The sequence below is a fragment of the Lineus longissimus genome, chromosome 3, assembly GCF_910592395.1.
Source record: "Lineus longissimus chromosome 3, tnLinLong1.2, whole genome shotgun sequence".
Classification (NCBI taxonomy): Eukaryota; Metazoa; Nemertea; class Pilidiophora; order Heteronemertea; family Lineidae; genus Lineus; species Lineus longissimus.
Genome location: NC_088310.1, coordinates 7,521,216 through 7,546,081, shown reverse-complemented (window position 1 = coordinate 7,546,081; position 24,866 = coordinate 7,521,216). Strand labels below are relative to the sequence as shown.

At 43.6% G+C, this 24,866-nt stretch overlaps 2 protein-coding genes across 10 annotated transcripts in view; both read left to right on the top strand.

The window, feature by feature from the left end:
* LOC135485628 (cytoplasmic dynein 1 heavy chain 1-like) overlaps nt 1-21,088 on the top strand; it is a 38,567-nt gene extending 17,479 nt beyond the window's left edge. For 2 of the 7 annotated variants that reach the window (XM_064767865.1, XM_064767863.1), the window contains 32 exons: nt 63-464; nt 687-861; nt 1,167-1,320; nt 1,812-1,977; nt 2,333-2,496; nt 2,858-3,044; nt 3,181-3,444; nt 3,809-4,021; nt 4,270-4,455; nt 4,580-4,771; nt 4,967-5,146; nt 5,358-5,511; nt 6,667-6,862; nt 7,978-8,095; nt 8,413-8,628; nt 9,038-9,277; nt 9,596-9,780; nt 9,919-10,135; nt 10,628-10,778; nt 11,531-11,784; nt 12,171-12,394; nt 13,056-13,303; nt 13,656-13,816; nt 14,065-14,176; nt 14,492-14,676; nt 14,959-15,243; nt 15,573-15,900; nt 16,361-16,435; nt 17,425-17,597; nt 17,950-18,142; nt 18,525-18,667; nt 18,896-21,088. In XM_064767865.1, the coding sequence (XP_064623935.1) occupies nt 63-464; nt 687-861; nt 1,167-1,320; nt 1,812-1,977; nt 2,333-2,496; nt 2,858-3,044; nt 3,181-3,444; nt 3,809-4,021; nt 4,270-4,455; nt 4,580-4,771; nt 4,967-5,146; nt 5,358-5,511; nt 6,667-6,862; nt 7,978-8,095; nt 8,413-8,628; nt 9,038-9,277; nt 9,596-9,780; nt 9,919-10,135; nt 10,628-10,778; nt 11,531-11,784; nt 12,171-12,394; nt 13,056-13,303; nt 13,656-13,816; nt 14,065-14,176; nt 14,492-14,676; nt 14,959-15,243; nt 15,573-15,900; nt 16,361-16,435; nt 17,425-17,597; nt 17,950-18,142; nt 18,525-18,667; nt 18,896-19,333 (6,579 nt within the window). In that variant the 3' untranslated portion in view covers nt 19,334-21,088. Of the gene's footprint in view, nt 1-62; nt 465-686; nt 862-1,166; nt 1,321-1,811; nt 1,978-2,332; nt 2,497-2,857; nt 3,045-3,180; nt 3,445-3,808; nt 4,022-4,269; nt 4,456-4,579; nt 4,772-4,966; nt 5,147-5,357; nt 5,512-5,979; nt 6,176-6,666; nt 6,863-7,977; nt 8,096-8,412; nt 8,629-9,037; nt 9,278-9,595; nt 9,781-9,918; nt 10,136-10,627; nt 10,779-11,530; nt 11,785-12,170; nt 12,395-13,055; nt 13,304-13,655; nt 13,817-14,064; nt 14,177-14,491; nt 14,677-14,958; nt 15,244-15,572; nt 15,901-16,360; nt 16,436-17,424; nt 17,598-17,949; nt 18,143-18,524; nt 18,668-18,895 lie in introns of all 7 variants that reach the window. The other 5 variants (XM_064767868.1, XM_064767864.1, XM_064767870.1 and 2 more) reach the window with 3 other exon arrangements.
* Nucleotides 21,089-22,675: 1,587 nt separating this feature from the next.
* LOC135485625 (nephrocystin-1-like) overlaps nt 22,676-24,866 on the top strand; it is a 37,290-nt gene continuing 35,099 nt past the window's right edge. For all 3 annotated transcript variants that reach the window (XM_064767860.1, XM_064767861.1, XM_064767859.1), the window contains exons 1-6: nt 22,676-22,845; nt 23,341-23,432; nt 23,759-23,819; nt 24,125-24,199; nt 24,375-24,439; nt 24,792-24,829. In XM_064767860.1, coding sequence (XP_064623930.1) covers nt 22,786-22,845; nt 23,341-23,432; nt 23,759-23,819; nt 24,125-24,199; nt 24,375-24,439; nt 24,792-24,829 — 391 coding nt within the window. In that variant the 5' untranslated portion in view covers nt 22,676-22,785. The remainder of the gene's footprint in view (nt 22,846-23,340; nt 23,433-23,758; nt 23,820-24,124; nt 24,200-24,374; nt 24,440-24,791; nt 24,830-24,866) is intronic.

Here is a 24,866-nt window from a genome sequence, read left to right as displayed (position 1 = left end):
TTCAATACTTGTTCAGCTCCAATGCTTTATACTCTTTATTATTTTCTCTCTTTCTATTGCAGCAAGACCAGTTGGAACGCTACATCCCCAAGACCTTGGTCTACGCCCTGCTGTGGTCAATGTCTGGCGACGCCAAGCTGAAGATTCGCAAGGAATTCGGCGACTTCATTCGCGGGATTACCACAGTGCCCTTACCACCACAGCCGCAGCTCTCCATCATCGACTTCGAGGTTGCCATCACCGGCGAGTGGGTTGCATGGCAGGGGAAAGTGCCGCAGATCGAGGTGGAGACGCACAAGGTTGCCGCACCAGATGTCGTGGTGCCGACATTGGATACAGTCCGCCACGAAGCCCTGCTGTACACGTGGTTAGCTGAACACAAGCCGCTGGTGCTGTGTGGACCTCCTGGATCTGGAAAGACCATGACACTGTTCAGTGCCCTCAGGGCTCTGCCTGACATGGAGGTGAGGGAGTGTTTCAATGATAGGTTAAACTCTTTTTGGCACCTAAAAATGATCCTCCTACGTTTGCACGTGTGTGGTCATAAGGTAATCTGTCTTGCTGGCTGTGTGATGATTGAAACAGGTGATGCAAGGATTCATTTACTTGATGAATAAGACTACAGAATTGAGATATTCGTCTGTTGTTTGCAGATGTAACAATATAATTTGTGTTTTCTTTTCAAGGTCGTTGGCTTGAACTTCTCCAGTGCTACGACCCCAGAGTTGATGTTGAAGACGTTCGATCACTACTGCGAATACAAGAAGACACCCAATGGTGTTGTGCTCTCTCCCATCCAACTTAACAAGTGGCTTGTGGTCTTCTGCGATGAGATCAACTTGCCTGAACAGGACAAGTATGGTGAGTGCCTTGTTGATGAAATTTTAACATGTTAAGGATAGCTCTGTTTCCTCTCCAATTGGTAGGCTGAATTGACCTAGTTTTCAGCAGAATCAAATAGACGTCCAAGAGATGCTCCTTTCAGTACCTTTGTATGAGTCAGATGCATGGCCTCCTAGGTATGGAGAAATGCGTGGTAATGCACAGTACCCTGGGCTCTGAAACCACTGACTTGAATACTTGAAACTGCTTGTGGTAAAGATAAATCATGGAAAAAGTTGTCAAGTTTGAGACCACAAATGACCTCATCACTTTAAATATTACAGAAACCCAGAGAGTGATATCGTTCCTTCGACAGATCGTTGAACATGGTGGTTTCTACCGCACCTCAGATCAGGCCTGGGTGAAGTTTGAGAGGGTCCAGTTTGTTGGTGCCTGTAACCCGCCCACTGATCCCGGCAGGAAGCCTCTCTCGCACAGGTAACAAATGAGCTATTCTTATTCGGTACTTTTACCATGTCTAATTTGGTTCTGTGAAGCAAAACCTTGCAGAACTATGTGTACGGCATGGAAAGTAACTGGTCATGAGCACAGTGTGAGACAAGTTGATCTTCAGCTTGCCTCTGAGTGCTTTGACCTACATTTCGAAAACTTCACAAAAGTAGGAGATAATATTTCCAAAACCTAAAGGACCATCACTGAAGTTCTTAAAGAGAGTCTTTAGGTAGCAGGTAGGGAGGCAAGATAAAGTTACTCGAAGTGTCTCTACCATCTCACAGTACGTCATAATATTCATGCTTGTACGACGAAAACATTCAGCACTGAATCTTACATGACCTGGTACCGTTACTGTGCATATTAGTCACCCGAAGATGACCAATAGCCTATAGTCCCCCTTTAATGCCACACAAAACAGCACATTTGGTTGTTTCCTCAACCACTGTTTCTAATCGGTTCTGTTCAACATCCAGGTTCTTGCGTCACGTGCCTGTGGTGTACGTGGACTACCCCGGCAAGCAGTCGCTCACCCAGATCTATGGCACGTTCAACCGAGCGATGCTGCGGCTGATACCAAGTCTCCGCTCGTATGCCGAGCCTCTTACCAGCGCCATGGTCGAGTTCTACAGCATGTCACAGGTGATCGGAGTTTTGTAGAGATGTAAACGTTTGCATGTCTTTATGGAAGCGTTTTTGCATTTGTAAATACAGTTTGTCAAAGTTATAATTTCATGAAACTGGAATTAAATTGACGTGGGGAATGTATATTTACATGGTCTTTGATTCTGAAAAAAGTCTGTGAAAGTTGAAGAAAATCCTTAGACAGTACGTGATGAAAAATAGGAACTTCTTGGAGAAAAAATATTTGTACAATATCTTTAGTGATACCCCACTACTTTTAAGATGCTTGGATATGCATAGAATAGTGGACCGTTAAGTTCCAACTATAAAGGTAGTGTTACTCAACGATGAACTTTCAAATCTTATTTTCCAGGAGCGTTTCACGCAAGACATGCAGCCCCACTACATCTACAGTCCTCGCGAGATGACCCGCTGGGTGCGAGGTATCTGTGAGGCGCTGCGCCCACTGGAGTCACTCCCTGTGGAGGGGTTGGTCAGGATCTGGGCTCACGAAGCTCTCAGGCTCTTCCAAGACAGGTAAGTTTACCTTAATTTGAGGAGTTGGTTTTGTTGCATGAATAGCTATAATTTGGTTTTCATTAATGCGGATTGCTGTGGGCGGACAATATAATCAGTTGTCTTCTCTTTTGGTTCTTCAGTTCTCAGCTAGACTTTTGCTGAAAGCGTCTCGGCGGGATGGGAAGCCTTACTAGTCCTTACGTGGAGGAGGAGGAGGCCGACAGCTAGCTGTTATAACCAATAGTGTTTTAGCTAGCAATCTGAAAAAGGCACAGCCTTAAGGAAAGGCAGAGTGCAGCACACTGCTTTTGATAGAACTGCATTTGCCATAAAGAGATGGAGCAGAATCCAGTACTTGTAACGCCTTGTTCCTTTTCAGGCTTGTTGAAGATGAAGAGCGCAAATGGACGAACGATAATGTCGATGCAGTCGCCTTGAGACACTTCCCTAACATTGACAAGGACATGGCCCTCAAGCGCCCAATCCTTTACAGTAACTGGCTGTCCAAGGATTACATTCCAGTCGACCAGGAGGAGCTGAGAGATTACGTCAAGGCTCGACTCAAGGTGAGCAGTAACACAGTATCCCGAGGGGTGTGACGATGCATGTTCCATGCCAGGGTTTATAAGAGATGGGAAAAATGAATACTTTATCAGTTATTTTCTTGACAAAAAGGCTTCAATATGTTTCTATCTTTTTCAGGTGTTCTATGAAGAAGAATTGGACGTTCCCCTAGTACTCTTCAACGAGGTCCTTGACCACACGCTGCGTATTGACCGAATCTTCCGTCAGCCCCAAGGCCACTTGCTCCTGATTGGTGTGAGCGGTGCCGGCAAGACCACGCTGTCGCGATTCGTGGCCTGGCTGAACGGGCTCAGCGTGTACCAAGTCAAGGTGCATAATAAGTACACAGGAGAGGACTTTGACGAGGACCTGAGAGGTGTGCTCCGGAGATCAGGTTGCAAGGTAGGGGAATCATGTTATTGTTCAACTTTCAGGAAAAAAGAATTATGCTTCACGAACCTGACGTGTCTATGTCGATTCTGCAAGGACACATCTCCATTCCCTACAATCTCTGGCAGCTGTGCTCCGTACATCTCTTCCTACACCTGATGGCTTGGCATCTTAGGTCACAACGTCCATCCATCTGGTTGACGTCATACTAAACTTATGAATTATGCTTCTGTCCAGCCTTGAGCAACAAGACTGCCAAAAGGAAAAAATAGACTTTTACACCAAGTGGAGTAACCCAGTTCTCTGAGATCGAAATCAAATTGCATTATTGTTTTTGAAGTCTAGGTAATCTGAACGACCTTGTTTCAAACTTCAGGGTGAGAAGATCGCCTTCATTTTGGATGAGTCGAACATCATGGACTCTGGCTTCCTGGAGAGGATGAACACCTTGTTGGCCAACGGAGAGGTGCCCGGTCTCTTCGAGGGTGACGAGTACACGACCCTGATGACCCAGTGTAAGGAGGGAGCACAGCGCGAAGGTCTCATGCTCGACAGCAGTGAGGAGTTGTACAAGTGGTTTACTCAGCAGGTACTGTACTTTTCTCTTTTGTATTGTGGCGTAAAACTTGCATCAGGGATACGGGTGACGTTTTCACCTGTGCCAACAGGACTTGCAGTACGGACACCCGAAGTTTAGTCCCCTGGTGGACCTGTTCAAGGTCTGGTCTCGTCACCGTGAAACTCCAAAAGTGCTGATTAAAAGCTTTCTAATGACTGGTCGTGGAAAAGTTATCTCGATGATCCGTCTAAAATATATTTCCATTGATCCCCTTTCAGGTGACGCGTAACCTGCACGTAGTGTTCACCATGAATCCATCAACCGATGGCCTGAAGGACCGTGCAGCAACTTCGCCTGCCCTGTTCAACAGATGTGTGCTGAATTGGTTCGGAGACTGGTCCACGGGGGCGTACTATGCTGTGGGACGAGAGTTCACGCACAGAATGGACTTGGAGAAACCTTCGGTGAGTGGAGACATGTATTTGTCGAGCCTTTGTAGAGTATGTGAGACTTGGGCCGGAAACGAGTAATTTCTTCCTCATCTTCCCCTGTGTTTGCACCATTGTAATTGTGTTGCCTTTGTTTCAGTACATTGCTCCAGACTACCTACCCGTTGCCTACGACGACCTGCCCAATGACCCTAGCCATCGCGAAGTGGTCAACAACGCCTTCGTGTTCGTTCATCAGACACTTCACCAGGCCAACGATAGGCTTGTGCGCCGTGGCGGACGTACCATGGCCATTACGCCCAGACACTACTTGGACTTCATCAACCACTTTGTAAGTTCACCTTTCAGTTCAATGTTGTGTCAGCTGGCATGTCATCACTCTGCTAATAAACAGTACATTTTATCAGTGGTGTTGCTTTGAAGGTGATACATCAAGGTTCCTTTTGACGTTATAATTCAAGAAGCTCTGATGCTAAGAGACTTCGATTTTCTCCGCTTTATCACTTCTTCTCTTGATTGTTCCCAGGTGAAGCTGTTCAATGAGAAGAGATCCGACCTAGAGGAGCAGCAGCTCCATTTGAATATCGGTCTCCAGAAGATCCGTGAGACAGTGGAGCAGGTCGAGGAACTGCAGAAGTCTCTGTCAGTCAAGAGGATTGAACTAGAGGAGAAGAACAACATGGCTAATGCAAAACTCAAGCAAATGGTGAGTTCTGGTGTTGTATTTTCATATCCGCAGCCGTAAGCAGACGACATCTGCTGGTCACATTTTCTCAAAAAGATAAGTGTCAATGACAAAATATTTGAAGAAAGTGTGGTCAGATTGTGGCTATGTGTATATGGTGTGTACTTAAGTCCATTAAAAATGACATCATTCACAACTAAGTAGATTTTATTCCGTGCTTTGATATTTGTAGGTGAAAGACCAACAGGAAGCCGAAAGGAAGAAAGTGGCATCGCAGGAGATCCAACAGAATCTGATTGAACAGACCAAGATCATCTCTGAGAAGAAGGAATTCGTCATGACCGACTTGGCCCGCGTCGAGCCGGCTGTGCAGGACGCTCAAACTGGTGAGAAACAATCTGAAAGCATGTTGAAATCTTCAAAACTGCTGCCATTTGGGGACCAATGTGTCATTTCTGTTAACAACACCATTTCACAGTTAGCAACAGCAGTTTGACTCTCCACAAATCTGTGACTCTGGCAGATGGTGATGTTGAAGGGTACTCTGTTCGTAATTACTGGTGGTCCAGGAAAATAGAAATGAAGTTATACACAAGTGCAGTTTTAATATCTTTGCATACAAATTTGCTGAAACTTGATGTTTATAGTAGTTCATCTGTCTGCAAAACGGCAATGCTGAAATTTACATTAAGTTCGTATTTACGGAATTAGTAATTTTCAAATTCAGTCACAAATTTTAATTTGAATGAACGGCATAGGCCTTTGAATTATTCAAGACATCGGGTGAAAACATTTTTGATGGAAATCTTTTCTGTGTATGGTATATTCCTTTCTCAATTTTTTGTCTCACACAGCTGTGAAATCAATTAAGAAACAGCATCTTGTTGAGGTGCGGTCGCTTTCTAACCCACCTGTCATGGTAAAGGTGGCGCTGGAGTCCATCTGCACTCTCCTCGGCGAGTCGGACCTCGGTTGGAAATCACTGCGTAGCATCGTAATGAAAGAAAATTTCATCTCGAATATTGTCAACTTTGATACTGATGCTATTACGTAAGTCTCTCTTTCAGATCATGGACTTGTAAATGTGTCCTACCTGTTATGTGGACTCCAACAAAATCTTTTTCAAAAGAATTTATTTGAGTCTACAGCCTTAGTTTTTGCACAATGAGTGTGCTCTGCTGTCACTTTTGCTAGTGTCTTGAGTTGAAAATGTGTTTTTTCTTGTTATAAATGATAATTTCTAAATGTTTTCCATTTCAATATTGTTCAGTCTGATTTGAGCTCCTTTGTCTTGACTTTTTTCAATGTACTTTTTTCTGATCATAGATATTTTTAACTCGAGTGAATTCCTACAGCACTTAAAAGAAGCGACTCTATTTTGGCTGGGGTTTTGTTAGGGCTGGGGATGTAGCCTTTTTCTGATCTCTTTCAAATCTGACAGCAGAAGACACTCAGAGGTGCACCCATGCAATGTCACTTGATGTTGTCGTAGCCCCACAATCGAATAGTGAATGTAGTGTGTTAAATGTTTCGTTTCCTAGCCGTGAAATCCATCAAGAAACAAAACTTGGTGGAGCTAAAATCCATGGGCAATCCGCCGCCTGCTATCAAAATTGCCATGGAGTCCATCTGTCTGCTACTGGGAGAGTCCGCCCCCGACTGGAAGGCCATTCGTCAGATTGTCATGAGGGACAACTTCGTACCGCAAATTGTCAACTTCTCCACTGATGATATAACGTAAGTTGGCCGAGCCAGCTTCCATATAGGTTGGAGTCACTGCATGTTGGCATGTTTCCCAAAGGTGGCGCTGAGTTTGATCAACGAATTTTTAATCAATAAAGATGAAAAGGGGGAATATTTCCTCTGATTTAAAAAAAAAATTCAAAGGCCAATTTTTTATTGTCTTCTCAGCGCTGCCCCAGATATCCTAACAATTTCTAACCTAACCGCTGAAATACATGTAGGTAGTGGTGCAAACACAAATTAATGATTACCTCTGGTTTTGGGACAGTACCAGAATTGTTTTGTTTTTGTATTTCTATGTACCACTAGTGATTTAGCCCATAGATACTTTATTTTCCATTCTCTCTGCACATTATCTTTCCAACTTGAACCTATGTCCTTCTCAGTATTGCATATGTAAATGGAACCCTCTCTCACAAACCTGTCTTCACTCATTTCACGAAAAAATGGCACTCTGATTTTTGGTGATTTTGCACAGAAATTGAAATATCTGAACAAAATGTTTATATTTCATTTGAAATTTCATAGTCCAAAGTATCGAAATAAACTTACTTAGCCAGAATCGGACAAAACGTGACCAAGAACAATCGTCATTTAAGACGAAATTCTAACAACTTTTCCCAGCCATTTTTGGCTTGTTTTGCATGCAGTGGCTTCTTTTCGTGAAATGAAGGATCTCCTTGAAGCATGTAAATTTAGCTTCAGGACAGATGTTATTTGGTGATATTGTGTTTTGCGTGCTTTTGATGTTCAGGTTTGTTCCACCCAAGTTCACCATGTTCTTTGGGCTTTTACAGATTATGTGATGATTTCGTCAATTTTGTAACCATAGGAACCTTTGCGATCACTCGCAACCAACTTGAGTAACCGGTATGAGTAACCAGAATGTGCACATCATGACAGAAGTGTCCATCTTTGCTGATGCTCGACCCCTTAAGAGCAAGTACCAGGCTCTCCATCTAACAAAATGTTGGGATCACAAAAAATACCTGGAAGATTGGGAACTTGGCTGAAAGTAATTGGGATTAGAAGTGAATACAGAAAAATACTTCTGAAAAAGTTAAAGGAACGTCTAGTGGAAAGATTAACCGTTGTTTTTCTTTGCTCAGTGATGAGATCCGAGCTCAGATGAAGAAGAAGTACCTCAGCAACCCTGACTACAACTTCGAGAAAGTCAACCGAGCCAGTTTGGCATGCGGGCCTATGGTGAAATGGGCCATTGCTCAGGTGAGTTCTCATGTCTAAAGATTCTTCTAAAAATCATTTCAAAAGCAGCTGAATGGCAGTAAAAAAGTTATCTACTGTTCTTGTGTCATAGTGTTTCTTTCGTAACCGAGTACCTTGTTATTTGTATCAAATATCACCACTACACTGGGAGAATGTCAGGCCTCGTGGGGCATGCTTGCTTGTCTTCAAACCTGGTGTGCCAGGATGCATCCTCCTCCATTTGGTTTGAAAAGGGAGTCCTAGTCTGTTCATCTTGTAAGTCATGATTGGTTCCTTGTAGTGTTTGTTCAAATATTCTCATCGAAAACTTCTTCCAGATCAACTACTCGGACATGTTGATGAGAGTGGAGCCGCTGCGTAACGAATTGAGCAGCCTTGAGAACGAGGCAGAGGCCAACCGCATGAAAGCAGACGAGCTGAACAAGCTGATCAATGAGTTGGAGAGGAGTATCGCCAAGTACAAGGAGGAATATGCCGTGTTGATCAGTCAGGCGCAGGCTATCAAGGCTGATCTGGCTGCTGTGGAAGGAAAGGTAATTTTGACATGTATCTCTTTCCATGAGTAGAACAATAAAAGTATGAAAATTTTCACTTCCATAGTCCTTGGAAATGAAAGTGAATCAATTTTGGATCTTGGCTGAAATAATATAGTCTTTGTGTCTGTATGAGGCCCTGCTTGAACCACAGTGGCAAGTGTTGGATGATACAAGTTTTTCTAGTCTCTTGTGTCAATATTGTGCCCTGCTGGAACCATGCACTGCGGTATGCATAGAATAGGTCGAGAGATTTGCTCTGATGGCTGGAGCTGGACAGCATTCAGTATTTCCAAATCCCATTTCTGCACTCTGGGGGAAATGAAGAGTTTTGAAGAAGATGACTTCAAAACTACGAAATATCTGCCACTCTGCAATCGGATCCCAACAAATTATATTGTTATTTCAGGTTGAACGCAGCGTTGCCCTTTTGAAGAGTCTTGGTGGCGAGAAGGACCGATGGGAAGCAGGGAGCGAGGCCTTCAAGAAGCAGATGTCGACCATCATTGGAGACGTGCTGCTGTCGTCTGCCTTCCTGGCGTATGCCGGTTACTATGATCAGCAGATGAGGCAGAACCTGTTTGCTACCTGGTCGTCTCACCTGCAGCAAGCCCATGTGGACTTCAGGTCCGATCTGGCAAGGGTTGAGGTACGTCTCGACACTAATGGATCAAATTCTCCTGGGCATCCTGGCCCTGTAGCAAGCCAGGGTTACAGTATATTTTACAACCAACAGTTTCCTAAACGTGTTATAAAAATCACAATATAGTAAGTTAATTCAATCGGGAGCTGATGTAAGAGCACCACAACTGTCAATCAGCATTTCTTTTTTGCAATATTTCTTACAAACATTGCCTCTCTACACAGTAGAAGATGCTGAAAGAATGCATAGTTGACCAAAGGTCTTTTGTTTCGGTGACGTCTGCTTAAGACTCCCTCAATCTCAATGCTGTATCCATCTTTTCAGTACTTATCGAATGCCGATGAGCGCCTCCGCTGGCAGGCTCACTCACTCCCCGCAGATGATCTGTGCACTGAGAATGCCATCATGCTGATGAGGTTCAACCGGTATCCACTGATCATCGATCCATCTGGTCAGGCAACGGAGTTCATCCTCAATGAATACAGGGATAAGAAGATCAGCAAGACAAGGTGAGAAATTATCGTCTACTTCAAGAGAAATGTTGTCTTCTGCTTAGAAAAAGCCTACTGACTGAAGTGCATTATTCCCCTTTTCATGTCTGATAGTCTATGATATAAAAATGCTCACTTCTTCGTTTAATATTTCAGTTTCTTGGATGACTCTTTCCGCAAGAACCTTGAGAGCGCCCTGCGATTCGGCAACCCACTGTTGGTACAGGACGTTGAGAACTACGATCCGATCCTGAACCCTGTTCTGAATCGTGAGCTGCGGCGTACTGGCGGGCGTGTCTTGATCACCCTGGGAGACCAGGATATTGACTTGTCGCCGTCATTCACAATCTTCTTGTCTACGAGGGATCCAACAGTAAGTCTAACACTATTCAAGTCTTGTGCTTGCCGATAAAATGGCAGGTTAATGAGATGGTTCTGAAAAAAGTGATCAGCTTCTGTCCTCAATGCCCGGTGATGACGACTTGACCAATGAGGAATCGATCCCACATACAGGTGGCCAACTATCTCTTCCTCTTCTCCTCCTGCCCCTCTATTGTTCAGTTCAACTCTGTCTCTTTTCTTCACCTGAAAAATCTATCTCTATAGTTTCATCTTTTATAATATTTCAATATTTTGTTTATCAAACCTTCATTTAGTCTTTCCTATGGCTGCCTGTATCGTGGTCCGCTGAACAAGATTATGAGATCTGAGGGCATTGATATAATTTGGACATTCCTCCAAAGTTTCAGTGTTTCTGAAGTTTTTTCTGTTAAACTTGCAAACTAATTTAACTTACTTCCGTGTTCCATGACTTTATTTCTTGTTAGGTCTCATTTGAATTTCATTGTTCCGCATCCATTTTCAGGTTGAGTTCCCTCCCGACATCTGTTCGCGTGTGACCTTCGTCAACTTCACTGTGACCAGGAGCAGCTTGCAGAGTCAGTGCCTGAACCAGGTACTCAAGGCGGAGCGGCCAGATGTTGATGCCAAGAGGTCCGATCTACTCAAGTTGCAAGGTGAGTGAGGCGAAAGGGCGTCTGCTCTGAGATTGAGGATGAGGGGAACGTCTGCTGTGGCAACTCTCGAATAGAGGCCCAACCTGGGATGACATCGGCTTGACATCGTGGTCCAATCATTGGCAATTTCAGTTCGGATGTCAAGGCCCAACCTGGGGTGATGTCTGCTGGGCATTGTGACCCAGTCACGGGGGACGTCTGCTGGGATGTTATGACCCAGGAGTAACGTCTGCTGTTACATTGATGCCCAGCCAGTGATTGCCTCTCGGTGGCAATGCTTGAATCGTAATGGAGGTCCAGAAATCTGATCGAATAAGTTAGTCATGGAAATAATATGTTGCTGGTTTGATATTTCCAATTGCCCGGTGATGACAGCTTGACCAATGAGGAAACGTTCCCACATACAGATGGCCTGCTATCTCTTTGTCTTCTCCTTTCTCTATCATTTTAGTTCAAACCTATCCTTTCTCTTCTCCTCAAAAAACTCTCTCAATATTTTCCTCTCATTTCAAGGTTTTGTTCACAAAATTTTCATTACAACTTTCCTCTGGCCTTCTGTATTGTGGTCCGCTGAACAAGATTATGAGATCTGAGGGCGTGACAATGACAAAGAATCATTTGAAAATGATCCACAACCTTTGATTGCATCAGAATAAATATGGTGAATGAAAATTATCTTCATATCAGATGGTATTGATTGATATCTCCAGAGTTGTTTTGATGTGTTTATCAATCGTCTGCTTTCTCGACAGGTGAATTTGCGCTACGTCTGCGGCAACTCGAGAAATCTCTGCTGCAGTCGTTGAACGATGCCAAGGGGAAGATCCTCGACGACGACAAGATCATCACGCACTTGGAGACGCTGAAGACGGAGGCGACTGACATCGCCAAGAAGGTTGAGGAGACGGACGTGATCATGGCAGAGGTTGAGACCGTCTCACAGCAGTACGAGCCACTGGCTCAGTCGTGCAGCAGTATTTACTTCACGTTGGAGTCCATGAATCAGGTAGGTGACTTTGCCAAGGATTGGAGCGGTTTTGGTGGGCTTGGAATCTTCAGCATTCCTGGATGTATGGCATTAAGCAGTTAACCAACCCATTTTCGACATGACTTTTGCCTGAGGCCTTTGACCACTTTGCTACCATTCAATTTATGACAAATTTTCTATGCTATTGCTAAGATAGGCTGGTATTCTAAACAACTGTGTGTTGGGGGGGAGGGAGGCTCGAGTTAGACAATGGCGCAGTGCATCAGTTTTGGCGGGGTGCCTGTTTTGACTGTCACCAAATTGGTGAAAGCGTTTTTGCCTCAAAAGCCTTTGCTACAGTTTTCAAATCAGTGTTGAATCCTCTCATAATTCTGTTAGACTTGCAATGACTTTCTTCATTCCAGATCCACTTCTTATATCAGTACTCCCTAAAGTTCTTCTTGGAAATCTTCGGCGCCGTTCTCTACAACAACGTAGCCCTGAGCGACGTGAAGGATTACGCGGCGCGTCTGTCCATCATCACCAAGCACCTGTTCCAGGTGACCTACAACAGGGTGGCCAGGGGTATGCTCCACCAGGACCACATCACATTCGCCGTCTTGATGAGCAGGATTCACCTCAAGGCTGGGTAAGTGTTTGTACAGTTTGGCTACGGTGATCGAGTTGGAACACGGGTTGCAGGGCTTTGTCCTAGTTTGCCAAGGATGATCTTATAGACATTAGGAGATATGAGTCAAATGGCCACAATATTGCTTAATGTGTTCTTGACATGATTGACAAGGTAACTTCAGCCTTCAGAAAATGAAGCTGTGTTGCAGCTTTGTATATTCAAAGATAGTAGAATAGGACTTTCCGTTGCCTTCTTCATAAAAAAAAGACTGACTTACCTATTAAGATATCAGGCTTATTGAAGTCCATGGCCCTATATAATCATTGCCCGGTGATGACAACTTGACCAGTGAGGAAAGGATCCCACATACAGATGGCTGCTATCTCTTCAAATTCTCCTCTCTCTATCAATTTTGTTCAACTCTCTCTCTCTTCTTCACCTAAAGAACTGTCTCTTATATTTTCATCTCATTATGATTTCAATATTTGATTTACCAACTCTTCATTACAACTTTTCTCCGGCTGCCTGTATCGTGGGTGTGGTCCACTGAAATAGATTATGAGATCTGAGGGCAATGATAACCCCGTATTTTCACAGAAAATTACTTGACTTTGACACCTCCATGGTTGGATACGAGGCAATTTGGTTCTTAGCTTTTCTCTGTCAAACTTCATTTTAGTGAGGCGACGTATGAAGCAGAGTACCAGCACTTCTTACGTGGCCAGGAAGGCTTACTCATCGACCGTGCGATCCCGAAAATCAAGTTCCTCACCCCCGAACAGAACGAGGCCCTGGCAAAGCTTGCTAAGCTGCCAGCGTTCAAGCATCTTGTCAAGGAGGTGCAGAGGCAGGAGTTCCAGACATACTTGAATGCGGTGGAACCTGAGCTGGATGTGCCCAAGCTCTGGGAGGAAGAGCAAGCGCTGAGTAAGTAGAGGAATGAGATTGGCGTTCAAGACTTTACTGAATAGTGTCAAACCTCAGCAGGGTTGACCCAAGTTGAGAAAGGAAGGGCGGTTAGAGTCTGAAATCTCATACGGGTGTGAGCAAGGAGTATTCAATCATGTGGGTACAGTTGTATTGGCATTGCGAAGGGTGTTGGTCACATGTGCTTCTGATACCAGTCGAAACTCAGGGAGGAGAGAACACTTAGATCAAACTGTCTCAAATTGCAGGCCCAGCAGGGCCCTTGAGAAGCTCAAGGATTGACACGATAGCCTGTGAAATGTGTGTCAGTTTGCTATAAGGAAATCCTTTATAAAACTTCTGTCCGTTTCAGCCCCTGTTGGTGAGAACATGCACAAACTGTTGCTGATCCAAGCGTTCCGACCCGATCGTCTGCTCTCCATGACCCACATGTTTGTCAGCACCATCTTCGGTCAGCAGTTCATGCTACAAGCAGAACAGGAGCTCAACCTAGGAAGCATCGTTGAAAACGAGGTAAGGTCGTGTGTTTGAATGTGCAAATTGGACAAAAACTTGTGCGAGTTTGACAAACCTGGCTTCACAGGTTACATGATTCTGATTTTACAACAGATGATCATGAAAGAACATGGTCCATAGCTGATGTGAAGTCAATTCTTCTGCGTTCGGAATTTTTGAGATGCGTGCCAGACAGTCACTGTGTTTTCGGTAACACTGGCAATTGTTAAAGAATTGAATTGAGTTTATTTTTGCTTTTGCTTCAGATCAAGGCTCATACGCCAATACTGATGTGCTCCGTACCTGGTTACGATGCTAGCGGAAGAGTGGACGACCTGGCTACTGAACTCAACAAGGCCATCACGTCAATCGCCATTGGTAAGGATCATCAAATTTTTGTGTCACGAGGTGTCAACAATTAGAGTCTGCCCTTAGAGGAACCAGCAAGATCTGGCTGAGGATGCACTGTGTACTTTCAAACTCTTTAGGCCAGGACGCTGCGTGAGGCAGTTGGAACTATTCCACTAGCTGCTATTTTCATGAGGATTAACAACAAGAGAGTAAATAAAATCAATCGATGCAACTTCAGCTACAACTACAGGGAATACTAGGAAGGATTCGATTTGGAAAATATGTTGCTAATGTAATTTTCTATTTAACGGGTATTCATTGAAATATTTGCTTCCATTTTAGGTTCAGCCGAAGGTTTCAGCCAGGCAGACAAGGTGATCAACTCGGCATCCAAGTCCGGTCGCTGGGTGATGTTAAAGAACGTGCATCTTGCCCCCCAGTGGCTGGTACAGCTAGAGAAGAAACTTCACAGTCTGACCCCCAACCCGCAGTTCAGGTTGTTCCTCACCATGGAGATCAATCCAAAGGTAAACAAACGATCTGACGTCTGCTTGAAAAAATTTCATTAAAGATGCAAAATGAGTCAAGGCAAGCAGAAAATGAAATTTAGGGTGTGAAGTATTCGGAATGACACGAGAATTTTGATTGAAAAGTTATATTTTGATAGCAAAGAATATGGTTGTTGAGTAATTTCACTCAAGTATAGATGAAAAATGGTAACCAGTGCATTTTTGAGCCTGAAAAAGCTATGTTGCCCTCTTTGGGATAAATTTTACAGTTATCTTACCATTAAATGTCCTTCATTGCAGCTGCCTGTTAATCTGTTGAGAGCTGGGCGGGTGTTTGTGTTTGAACCACCACCAGGCGTCCGGGCAAACCTCTTGAGGACATTCAGCACCGTACCAGCCAGCAGAATGTGCAAGGCTCCTAACGAGCGTGCCAGGCTCTACTTCTTATTGGCCTGGTTCCATGCCATCGTGCAGGAGCGTCTCGGTTACGCCCCGCTCGGCTGGTCCAAGAAGTACGAGTTCAATGAGTCTGACCTGCGATGTGCGTGCGATACGATTGATATTTGGATTGATTCTGTGGCTATGGTGAGTAAATATTCGTATCATTGGTAGCTGAAGTCAGTTCCTCAGTATGCTTTGTCTCTAATGGAAGAGGCATAAATCCTTTCGGAATTTCATGTTACTTTTGTGTTGGTACGCATTTCCAAAAACTGATTATGCCCCCGTCCTCCATCTCGCCCCCGAAGATAGCACAGCTACCAAGGGAAAGCCAACCCAGATTTGAAACCAGAAAAGCCGTCAAACATTAAACTCAGAATCATGCAAAATGCATGTATTGACAGCAAGGAAGATTACTTGAGAACTTGTGACGTATTTTCTGATGACTAACCTTGATCCATTCTGTCATCCTCCAGGGCCGCACCAACTTGCCCCCAGACCGTGTCCCATGGGACGCACTCAAGACCCTTCTCTCCCAGTGCATCTACGGCGGAAAGATCGACAACGATTTCGATCAGCGTCTCTTGACGGCATTCGTCAACAAGTTGTTCACGGTGAAGACGTTCGATTCGGAATTCCCGCTGGTGAAGCTGACCCAGGAAGAAGGAGGAAAGAAGATCACGATGCCTGAAGGAATCCGGCGTGAACAATTTGTCCAGTGGGCTGAGACCTTGGTTGACCGCCAGACTCCCTCATGGCTTGGCCTGCCTAATAATGCCGAGAAAGTACTTTTGACAAACTTGGGTGAGTACCGATTCTTTACAGGACATTGAGAGTTAAGTTCAAAGGCTTGACATGGAAAGGTTTTGCTGAGTTATTCTGATGCTGAACAAAGAAAGCGGATGATTTAATTCGCGCATGGTATTTGCATGGTGTGAAATGGTTAGTTTGTTGTGATGTTTTCGCTCTTTGTAGATGTTGATAAGGAACTGGAGTTCAACCTTGTGTTAGTTTATCATCTCACATGTTGTTGTTGAAATCGGTGTGTTTTGTGGGAGTGGAAAGGTTGATGCACCAGGGCCTGGTTGATCAAAAGCACAAAATTCACCTTATCCCTAATCAGAACTTGCAAACTCCGTACGGGCTGTGAGGAAATGTAAAATAATGGGCAGTTTATAGGTAGTGAAATGTGTGTCGAATTGCACCTGGTCACTCCCATCCCCGTGTTTCACTCGACATCTAATATGTTCTTGTAAAATAACAGCCAGCAAAATCACAAAGGATTTGATGAAAGTTCAACTACTGGAGGACGAAGAGGAAGACGACAAGAAACAGCAGGGTTAATTATGTTCTATTTATAGATACACCCTGTACCCAATATATCCTCGGGGCGGTACTTTTATTTTTGGTGAAAGTGTAGTAGTTGTGGTCAAAGATGTGGAGCTAGGTATGCTTCTCAGGTGGTGCAACTATGAAGTCGTAACAACGGCTTATTTTCTTCAATGGTTTCAGCATCGTCAGTGTTGTCTAGGATTCGGGGCTTAGGTGACTGGCAAAAAGGAAGGGCACTGCAATTTTTCATCTACCCGGCATATTCATGTAGTGTACTTGTAGAGTTTCAGGTCGGCGGATGTCAATGATAGCCCTCCAACACTTCTATTTCAGCTAGGTCTTGGGCCGGTGTAACATTTTTGGTTGTTCCCAATACTTTACTGTTTCCAAACAATAGGGAACTAGAGTTACCATGACTTTCTATGTTGGAATCAGAGAAGAACATGTCAATCTGTAATTCAGTGTACCCAAACAATCAGTGGAAACACTGCGAAATGGTAACACTCAAAAACATTACACCGGTACCGTGCTTCCCCGCTAGTCCATATTGTCTTCATTTGATTCCGATCAAATTCATCTTATTTCTCTTGCTTTATGTTGTGGTGCTTTCCATCAAAACCAGAAGAAAAAAACTATTAAATTTGATGCCGCTATGAAATTCTTCACAGCAATGGTAGTATTCTCAAACTGATTTTACCAAATAATTTTATGTATGAAACCTGTTGGTTTGCTTTATCCTGGAGTCCATCTGGGCGATACTTCTGGCCTCTGTGTAACAGGAATAAGAAGGTACATTTTCTTGAGCTGTGAAGATGTAAAAGTTATGCTCAAATCTGTAGTTGTGTAAAATTCCCTTTGAAACTCTAATCAAACAAATCCTTACCGTTGAAGCACCATCATTCTTGAGCTAATTTGAAAAATTTGACATTCGACAAACAATGTGAATGTCCCATATTCCTCATGATAACACAATCTTATGAATTATCCTTCCTCCAGGTGGCGAGATGATCGGAAAGATCCTAAAGATGGCCATGCTCGAGGATGACGATGAGCTGGCGTACGCCCCTGACGCTCGGAAGAGGAGGTCGTCAAGCACGACCGATGGCCGACCCGCCTGGATGAGACAGTTGCAGTCGTCTGTCCTCAACTGGCAACAACTGGTTCCAAAGGTATGTTGATCACAGGGCTAGCAAGTACACTAAATACAAGCCTTGGTGTGCGTGTCCAAATTGGGGATCAGAATTGTTATACTGAATTCCCTCTGGGAGGCTGCACAACCCAATTTGGCTCCGATTGACTGGATGCCGTCTTGAGCAAGGCACCTGATTAACTCAACTTTCCTCCATGATGAGGATTGTAGTGAGATGCAAAACTTGGATCAGCTACATTAGGGAAAAAGTTGCCCTATACGATTTTGAGAAAGAAGTTGGAAATGAAAAATCTCAAGCTACTAACCATATTCTCCCACATGACTGTCACAGCTATCTATGATGTTTTAAATCGCTCTTTGAATGTTTTCAGACTCTGACCGTCATGAAGCGTACCATAGAGAATATCAAGGATCCGCTGTTCCGTTTCTTTGAGCGTGAAGTGAATGCCGGAGCAAGGCTGCTAGCAGACGTGCGCCGGGATCTTTTGGACATCATGATGGTGTGTCAGGGCGAAAAGAAACCAACCAACCACCATAGGTCCATGATGGCTGATTTGGCCAAAGGTAAGAAAGATTTTTATCATTACATTGTGATGTTTTTCTTTTCGTTAATAAGAGTAAGATCGTTAGTTATTTTGGTGATAAAGTCAATTGTTCTTTGTCTTCATATCACAGGTCATAAAGTTGCTCTAGGGCAAATCTCAGTCCTGACTGTCGCCAGTGTTGGACATAATCCCTGGATGTGCTCTGCTGTCATTGGTTTGTGACATTCTAAATCTGGCTTAGCAAACAAATTGATACCTGTGATGATGAAACCTTTTGAAATAGAAGAGAGTCCTTCTTTACAAGGATGCTTGTTTTGGATAGTATGCCATTGTAATGTTGTGAGATTTGTTTGTCTTGGTTGTTTCCGTGTTTGATTCGGTGTATCATTCATATTTTTCAGGAATCATCCCCAAAGCTTGGAAGCGCTACACCGTACCCAGTGGCCTGACTGTCATCCAATGGATCTCGGACTTCAGTGAGAGGATCAAACAGCTCCAGTCGATCTCGCAGGCCTCACAGACCGGTGGCACTCTTGCTCTCAAGGTTTGTAAAGGAAAACATTAGCCCTTCATTTGGGGACAGACTATTCTGAAGAAGAAAAAAATCAGGAAATATTAAATTTTTCCAGAAATAAACTAATGCACTAATCAATGTTTTAAGAATAATTCAAAAATATTACTGACTTGGAATGAGACGGAAAGCCTGGTTTTGCTGTGACGGGTCATATCAGTGACAATTTCAACTTAACAAATATCATGTTTTGATTTACAGAACCTTGAAGTATGGCTTGGTGGTCTCTTCATCCCAGAGGCATACATCACAGCAACTAGGCAGTTCGTCGCCCAGGCCAACAGCTGGTCTCTCGAGGAGTTGTACCTGCAAGTGTGCGTGACGGATGGTGGCCAAGTCGCGTTGGACGACTGCAGCTTCGGCGCGACAGGCCTCAAACTCCAGGGAGCCGTCTGCAAGAATAACAAGCTGTCGCTGTCGTCGACCATCTCCACAGACCTCGCGCTGACCAAGTTGACGTGGGTTCGCATAACCGGTCCCGGTCAGAGTGGAGACAAAGTCACGCTGCCCGTGTATCTGAACGCCACACGTGCGCAGTTACTCTTCACTGTTGACTTTGACACTGAGGGCACGGGATCGGGCAAGGACCACAGTTTCTATGAACGTGGTGTTGCTCTGATCAGCTCACCCCTTGGTTAACTTGTCAACCCGAGTAGAAATGGCCAATTGCGGAAAATGCTGGATTCCAAAGGACACTTGAAAACAGTGAATTTTCCAGAATAGATTTGTCCACATGTGTCTGTTCAAGACAAAGACAAATTTGCTAAAGTGAAGGGTACTTCTGAAGAACCCCCTCACAGGAGTACTCCCACATGACTGTTTCACAATTTTGCCACCATTATTGAAAGTTTCTTCTTGCAATTGGCTGAAACTATCAAAAAATAACCAACCAATATTCTCCCTCTTAATGTGCTATTATATCATGTTGTATCAATGTGTTACTTTATTTCTTGCTTTTAATATTTGGAGCTATTGAGTGACAGTATCCGGTCAAGCATGTAACTAAGGATTCATAGAAATCCGTGGTGCGTAAACTCAATATTTTTTCCCCGGCTTGCGATGTGTTAAATACTTCACAATCAACTTTTCATGTGCTGGTGACCGCTTGGAACCTGGGTTGTACTGCACCGATCCTATCGTATAGCCCTGAGAGTGTAATCGTACAATTAACCCTTTGGTGTGTATTGGAGAACTCTTCGTTTGACTTCTTTGATGCAACTAGAATGAAGTTGGCCACTTTTTCCCAATAAAGATGATTCCCTGGTTGATCACCACGCTTTCACCGCAGTGATTTGACCTGTATTCTTAATTTTGACCTGAGTTCGGCCCTGTCTGACGTCATTGAATCCGCCCCCCACCAGGCACTCACCTTTTTCGACGCCGAGTCGTTCGGGACGTCGTTTCTTCATAACGTCCTTGGAATCGTCAATACCTTTTCCCTGATTATCTGCTAAGGGCCTTGTCTATGACCCTTCAGTAATGATTTAGTTGGTAGTCCTTGGGGGAGGGGGGGGGGCTCAAGTCTGTAGTTGGATTGAAGAGCTTATGCTGACCCCAACGATCATTGTCGAAACTTCTATAGATAAACAGGAAAAAATAACTGAGTATTGGGAAGAAGTATCGGCAGATTTAAAGTAGCCAACTTTTCTGTTTTTGGTCTCTTGTCTGATTTCATGCACCAAGCTTTATATGTGTCTCTCCCTCAGCACTTGAAGACGATCGAATCGGGTGTTCTGACTGTCTTCATGAACTGTGGAAGATGTTCTCAGCTGATATGTGTCGATGTGTTTCCTTGGAGCTTGTCTGAGCCGATTAGTCAGTTATAAGCTATGAAACACAACTTCTCAATGGACGATGACGGCAAGATTCAAAACAAAACGAATGCGCACACTTGGAACAGGTCATAAGGCCAAAGCCAGTTTCGAACAATGCCATAAACCACTGTGACCCTATGTTCCAGAAGAAATGCATGACTGGTCCCGAAGAAACAAACTTTGTCGAAATCGTCCATTCCTTAGAAACGCAGGTTTGAATTCTCATGTTTAAAAATCCTCTAGAGGTTTGCCTCTGACTCCCTGGGTGTACATTAGCACATAGCACCAGTAACAAAATGTGTCATAGCGTCAGTGCTGTAGGAATTGTGTCATCTTAGCTATAAAAACCATGTATGACAGTCTTATTTCGCCTCTTGTACTCTGTTAGGCTGAATCTGTCTTGTATAATCAGGATTTCTCCGTAGAATAGTTAGCACTTGCTTGCTTTGTTGCTCTCGACGAAGAAGGGGAAAATAATGTTAAAACATCATTGTCAGTTGAAACTTTTTTTGTTCTTTGAATCATTGCTTTCAACGTTGTAGTGTTTACGGTATACAATAAAAGATTGTTGGTTGGAGAATTTGTCTTGGCTTATTTTTAGCTCAGCTGACAAAGTCAGTACAATACCTTGTGGTATTCTCATATGAAGACGCAGTGTACCACGGTGATTTAGGGGACTATAGGCAGGAGGGGGTTACATTGGCCATCTTCCGGTGACTAATATGCAAAGTAAGGGCATTAGGTCAGGTTAGATCAGCACTAGATATCTCTCTTGTACAAGCGTGAAGAGTTTGGAGATTCTCTTCAATGTGAGAGACCCCTATTGGCAACTTTGTGTAACTTTATTTTTCTTGCCTACCTGGCAGATGCCTTTGAGTCCCTTTAAACCCTATCTTCAGAAGAGTCTAAATAGAGGGGTACATCGAACAAGCCCCTGAGCCTGCCACTGGTGAAACTCTCCTCCACTGTCGTTGATCCCATCGGAGAATCATATCTACTGTCGTTTGTGTGGGAAGATGGCTTGTGGCTGTGCTGAACCTGTTTTGACAACTAAAGCAAGTCATTATATTTATCAAATGCCCTTAGTTTGATACTGATTACCTTCCAAAGGCATGAAAACCAATCAATGACAGGACCCACAATGAATAGCAGGACAAATAGTTGGTTGTGACAATGTCCTTCATGACAGGCCTAAGCCTTGTCCATTCAAATATTTGACAGTGTTTGCTACGAATGGCGCTCGTTCTTTATTAATTCTCTCCGAGCCCGCCCAGTTCGTCTTCTCTATAAGTAAACAATAGAGAGGCAGCCATGAGGAAACAAGACATTTCCGGCCTAGACTCCTATACTGCCCATCCTGATTGTCCTCCAGGCGACAGCGCGAAGCCGGTCCACTACGTCCGGAGTGTAACAAACACCCGAGACATTTCTAACATTTCCTCCACATTGGCCGAAAAAGCGCAAAAACAAGTGCCCCCAATCGATCAGAGCATTTGGGTGCTGGGTCGGAGGAGCGATTCCTTAGGGTGTGGGGTTTAGCATGGGCAAAATTTGGAGTTAGCGCGTTGATGGCTTCAATTCAAGGTTCTCAACATTTCGCTAGCTTTTATTAAGACAGATTTTACGCCTCGTCCCCGAAATAAAAAATCGTAAGTTTGATTTTGGTGCTAAGGAAAAGGAGGTGCTTACTATTATAGTGGTATTAAGGAAAGAACTGTTTTTAGAGGGTTAAACCAATGACGGATAGCCCCACCCATGCCCCGAGCCCGCAGCTCCGAAAGAGCGCCACCACTACCACCACCACTACCACCACCATGCACCACCATTAACGATGAAAATCCAGCAAAACCAATGCCAATTGCGGGTGACGCATCCAGACCATTTTGACAAGAATGGCCCAGCTCACAATCCGGCGGAATAAGCTTGGAGCAACTGCGGGGAACTACCTCACCCGATTTTTATAGGAGACATTGTTAGGTCACCACAGCCCAGTGAAAGAGTGTCTACAGGGTGGCCCAGATTTTTTTCCCTCACACGATGGATACACAATAGAATTCTTTTGTCCAAAGGAAAATAATTCTAGGCCACCCTGTAGTGTATCTGAACCGAAGACAAGCCAGACGTGTGACTGGCGGCGGTACAGGAATCAATCAAACGACACCAACAACGTCGAAATTTTTTTGTTGACTTGTTGATAAGCACAGAAAATGTGATAAAATCACCATTAAGACCAATTTGTTAACTCAAAGCTGCATACAAAAACAATAAATCGTAATCATGCCTAAGTCCAGTCCCTTGCAAACTGCGCAGAAGGAAGCGGATGGCTTTCAAAAGAAGGTAAAGTGGCGTTGAAAAAGCTAATGTATTTCGGGCTTGTAACTTGTAGCCAATGTAATGAAGGCCTATGTCGATGACCATGTTAACACTAAACCACTGTAAACCGGTACTTAAAGTGTTAATTTGTGAAAAGCTGTAGTTCACGAACTGCTAGTGCTAGCATGGTGCATGCAAATTTAGAGGGTTATTCTCGTTGTGTTATGGATTGGGGCCTGAATTATACGACACTCACAGAGTTCCGGAGGCGGAGGTGCTGCTGATTACGAATCCAGATCCAGGCTTGGAAGTGGCAACAGTGAGTATGCGCGCTATAGACAAGGGGAAACTGCCAAATTGTGGAATCTGCCAACTGGCAAAGTGAGGATGCAATCATTTCCGATTCCACACTTCAGGGCCAACTCTGTAAGTGTCGTATTTAATAAGACTGTAGACTTGTTTCAAATCTTCACTCCCAAACAGTAGTGGTAAACTTATCGTTCACATTGAATCTTCCAGGTTGGTGATGCCCTCACGGAATGCAATACAAAAATGGAAGGAGAAAAAGAGATTGATCCCAAGGACAAAAATGTAAAGAAACTGTACAAAAAGTAAGTACCCTTGATTTATAAATTAGAATTTTCTTTAGTAGTGATCCATTCCCACTAATTAGACCCAATCTGTCCGAGATATAAACCTGCTTTAAAAACAGAAAAATGTAGAAACTCTCAAGCCACTTGTGTCTGACAATGGGTACATGACCAGATCTGGTATGTTCTCATGATTTTACCCTTAGGAAGTGGCAGGCTAACTTCCCAATTGCAATGGACATGTTTATAGCGGCAACTCAACCTTGCTATTATATGGCGGGGCAAACAAGGGATACAGATGGAAAGCCCTGCAGTCATGTAAACTGTGATATTGACTTTTTTTCTAGGTGCAGTGATTTGATGACTGCTGGCAAGAAGGTGTTTGACAAGTTGGAAAAATGTGACAAGGTAAGATATACACTTGAATCACTGGGCTTGTAAAATATTTTTCCAAAAGTCTGTTTAGACCCTGATACTGAAGTAAGATGTCATGATCTAAACATGCTAAATGATCCAGTGAGGTGGATAGCCTGAAAACATTACCAGTCCATCAGAGCAGCATAGACCTTGTTCAGTCCAACATGCACACATATAGGTGGCTAAAAATTGATTAGCAAGAAAAAAATCGATGTTCAAACCTGAATATATGAACTGATGTGGAATGTAGCCCTGTTTAAGTTTGGTGACCACACAATATTCCTGTTCATCTCCAGGCAAAGGAACCAACTGATGACGAGAACTTTGATGCCACGAAAGCTTCAGAAATTAGAAGAATCAAGCATGAGCAGGTATGAACTGGTTAAGATTGCAACTTAGAATTCAGTTCCTTCTTATGAGTGATGGCCGAATCCAAAAATAGGTTAGTTTTTGAATTCATGAGAACCTTTTGGAGGCAGAGTAAAAATGGTAACACTTTATTCTGTACACTGTTTCAATCTTACCTTCTTAACCTTTCTGTTTCAGAATTCACTGCAGAAAATGATGAATAGGCTAAACCCTGCTGAAGCTAAAGAAGTCATAGAGAGCAGGTTAGAGCAGTTTTGACCCAAAAATTGGAAAACCTTGAAAATTGGTTCTTGAGTTGTGATGCGAGATGATTGATTATGCATGATCACTAAGACAACGTTTTAGAAAGGGGGATTCCCCATGCTATTTCTTTCCTGAATTACATTGACTTTGGAAATGTTTTCAATGTATAGGGGTTACACATAAGAATGAAGAGGGTCAAGATGGTCAGAAATGGGTAATCCTTTATGATTTCCTGGGACCATGTTTTTTATCAGCGGCGTAGTATAGTCTATCGTCACATCTAGATTAAAAACTGAAGTTACAGTGTGTTTTTGAAACCACAAACTTACTTCCCTTTTCTTAATACTTTAGCAAAGAAGAAGAGGAAGAAGAAGAAGATGAAGATGAAGGTAAAGTTTCAGTCAAATTGTTTCCTTGTACAAAGCA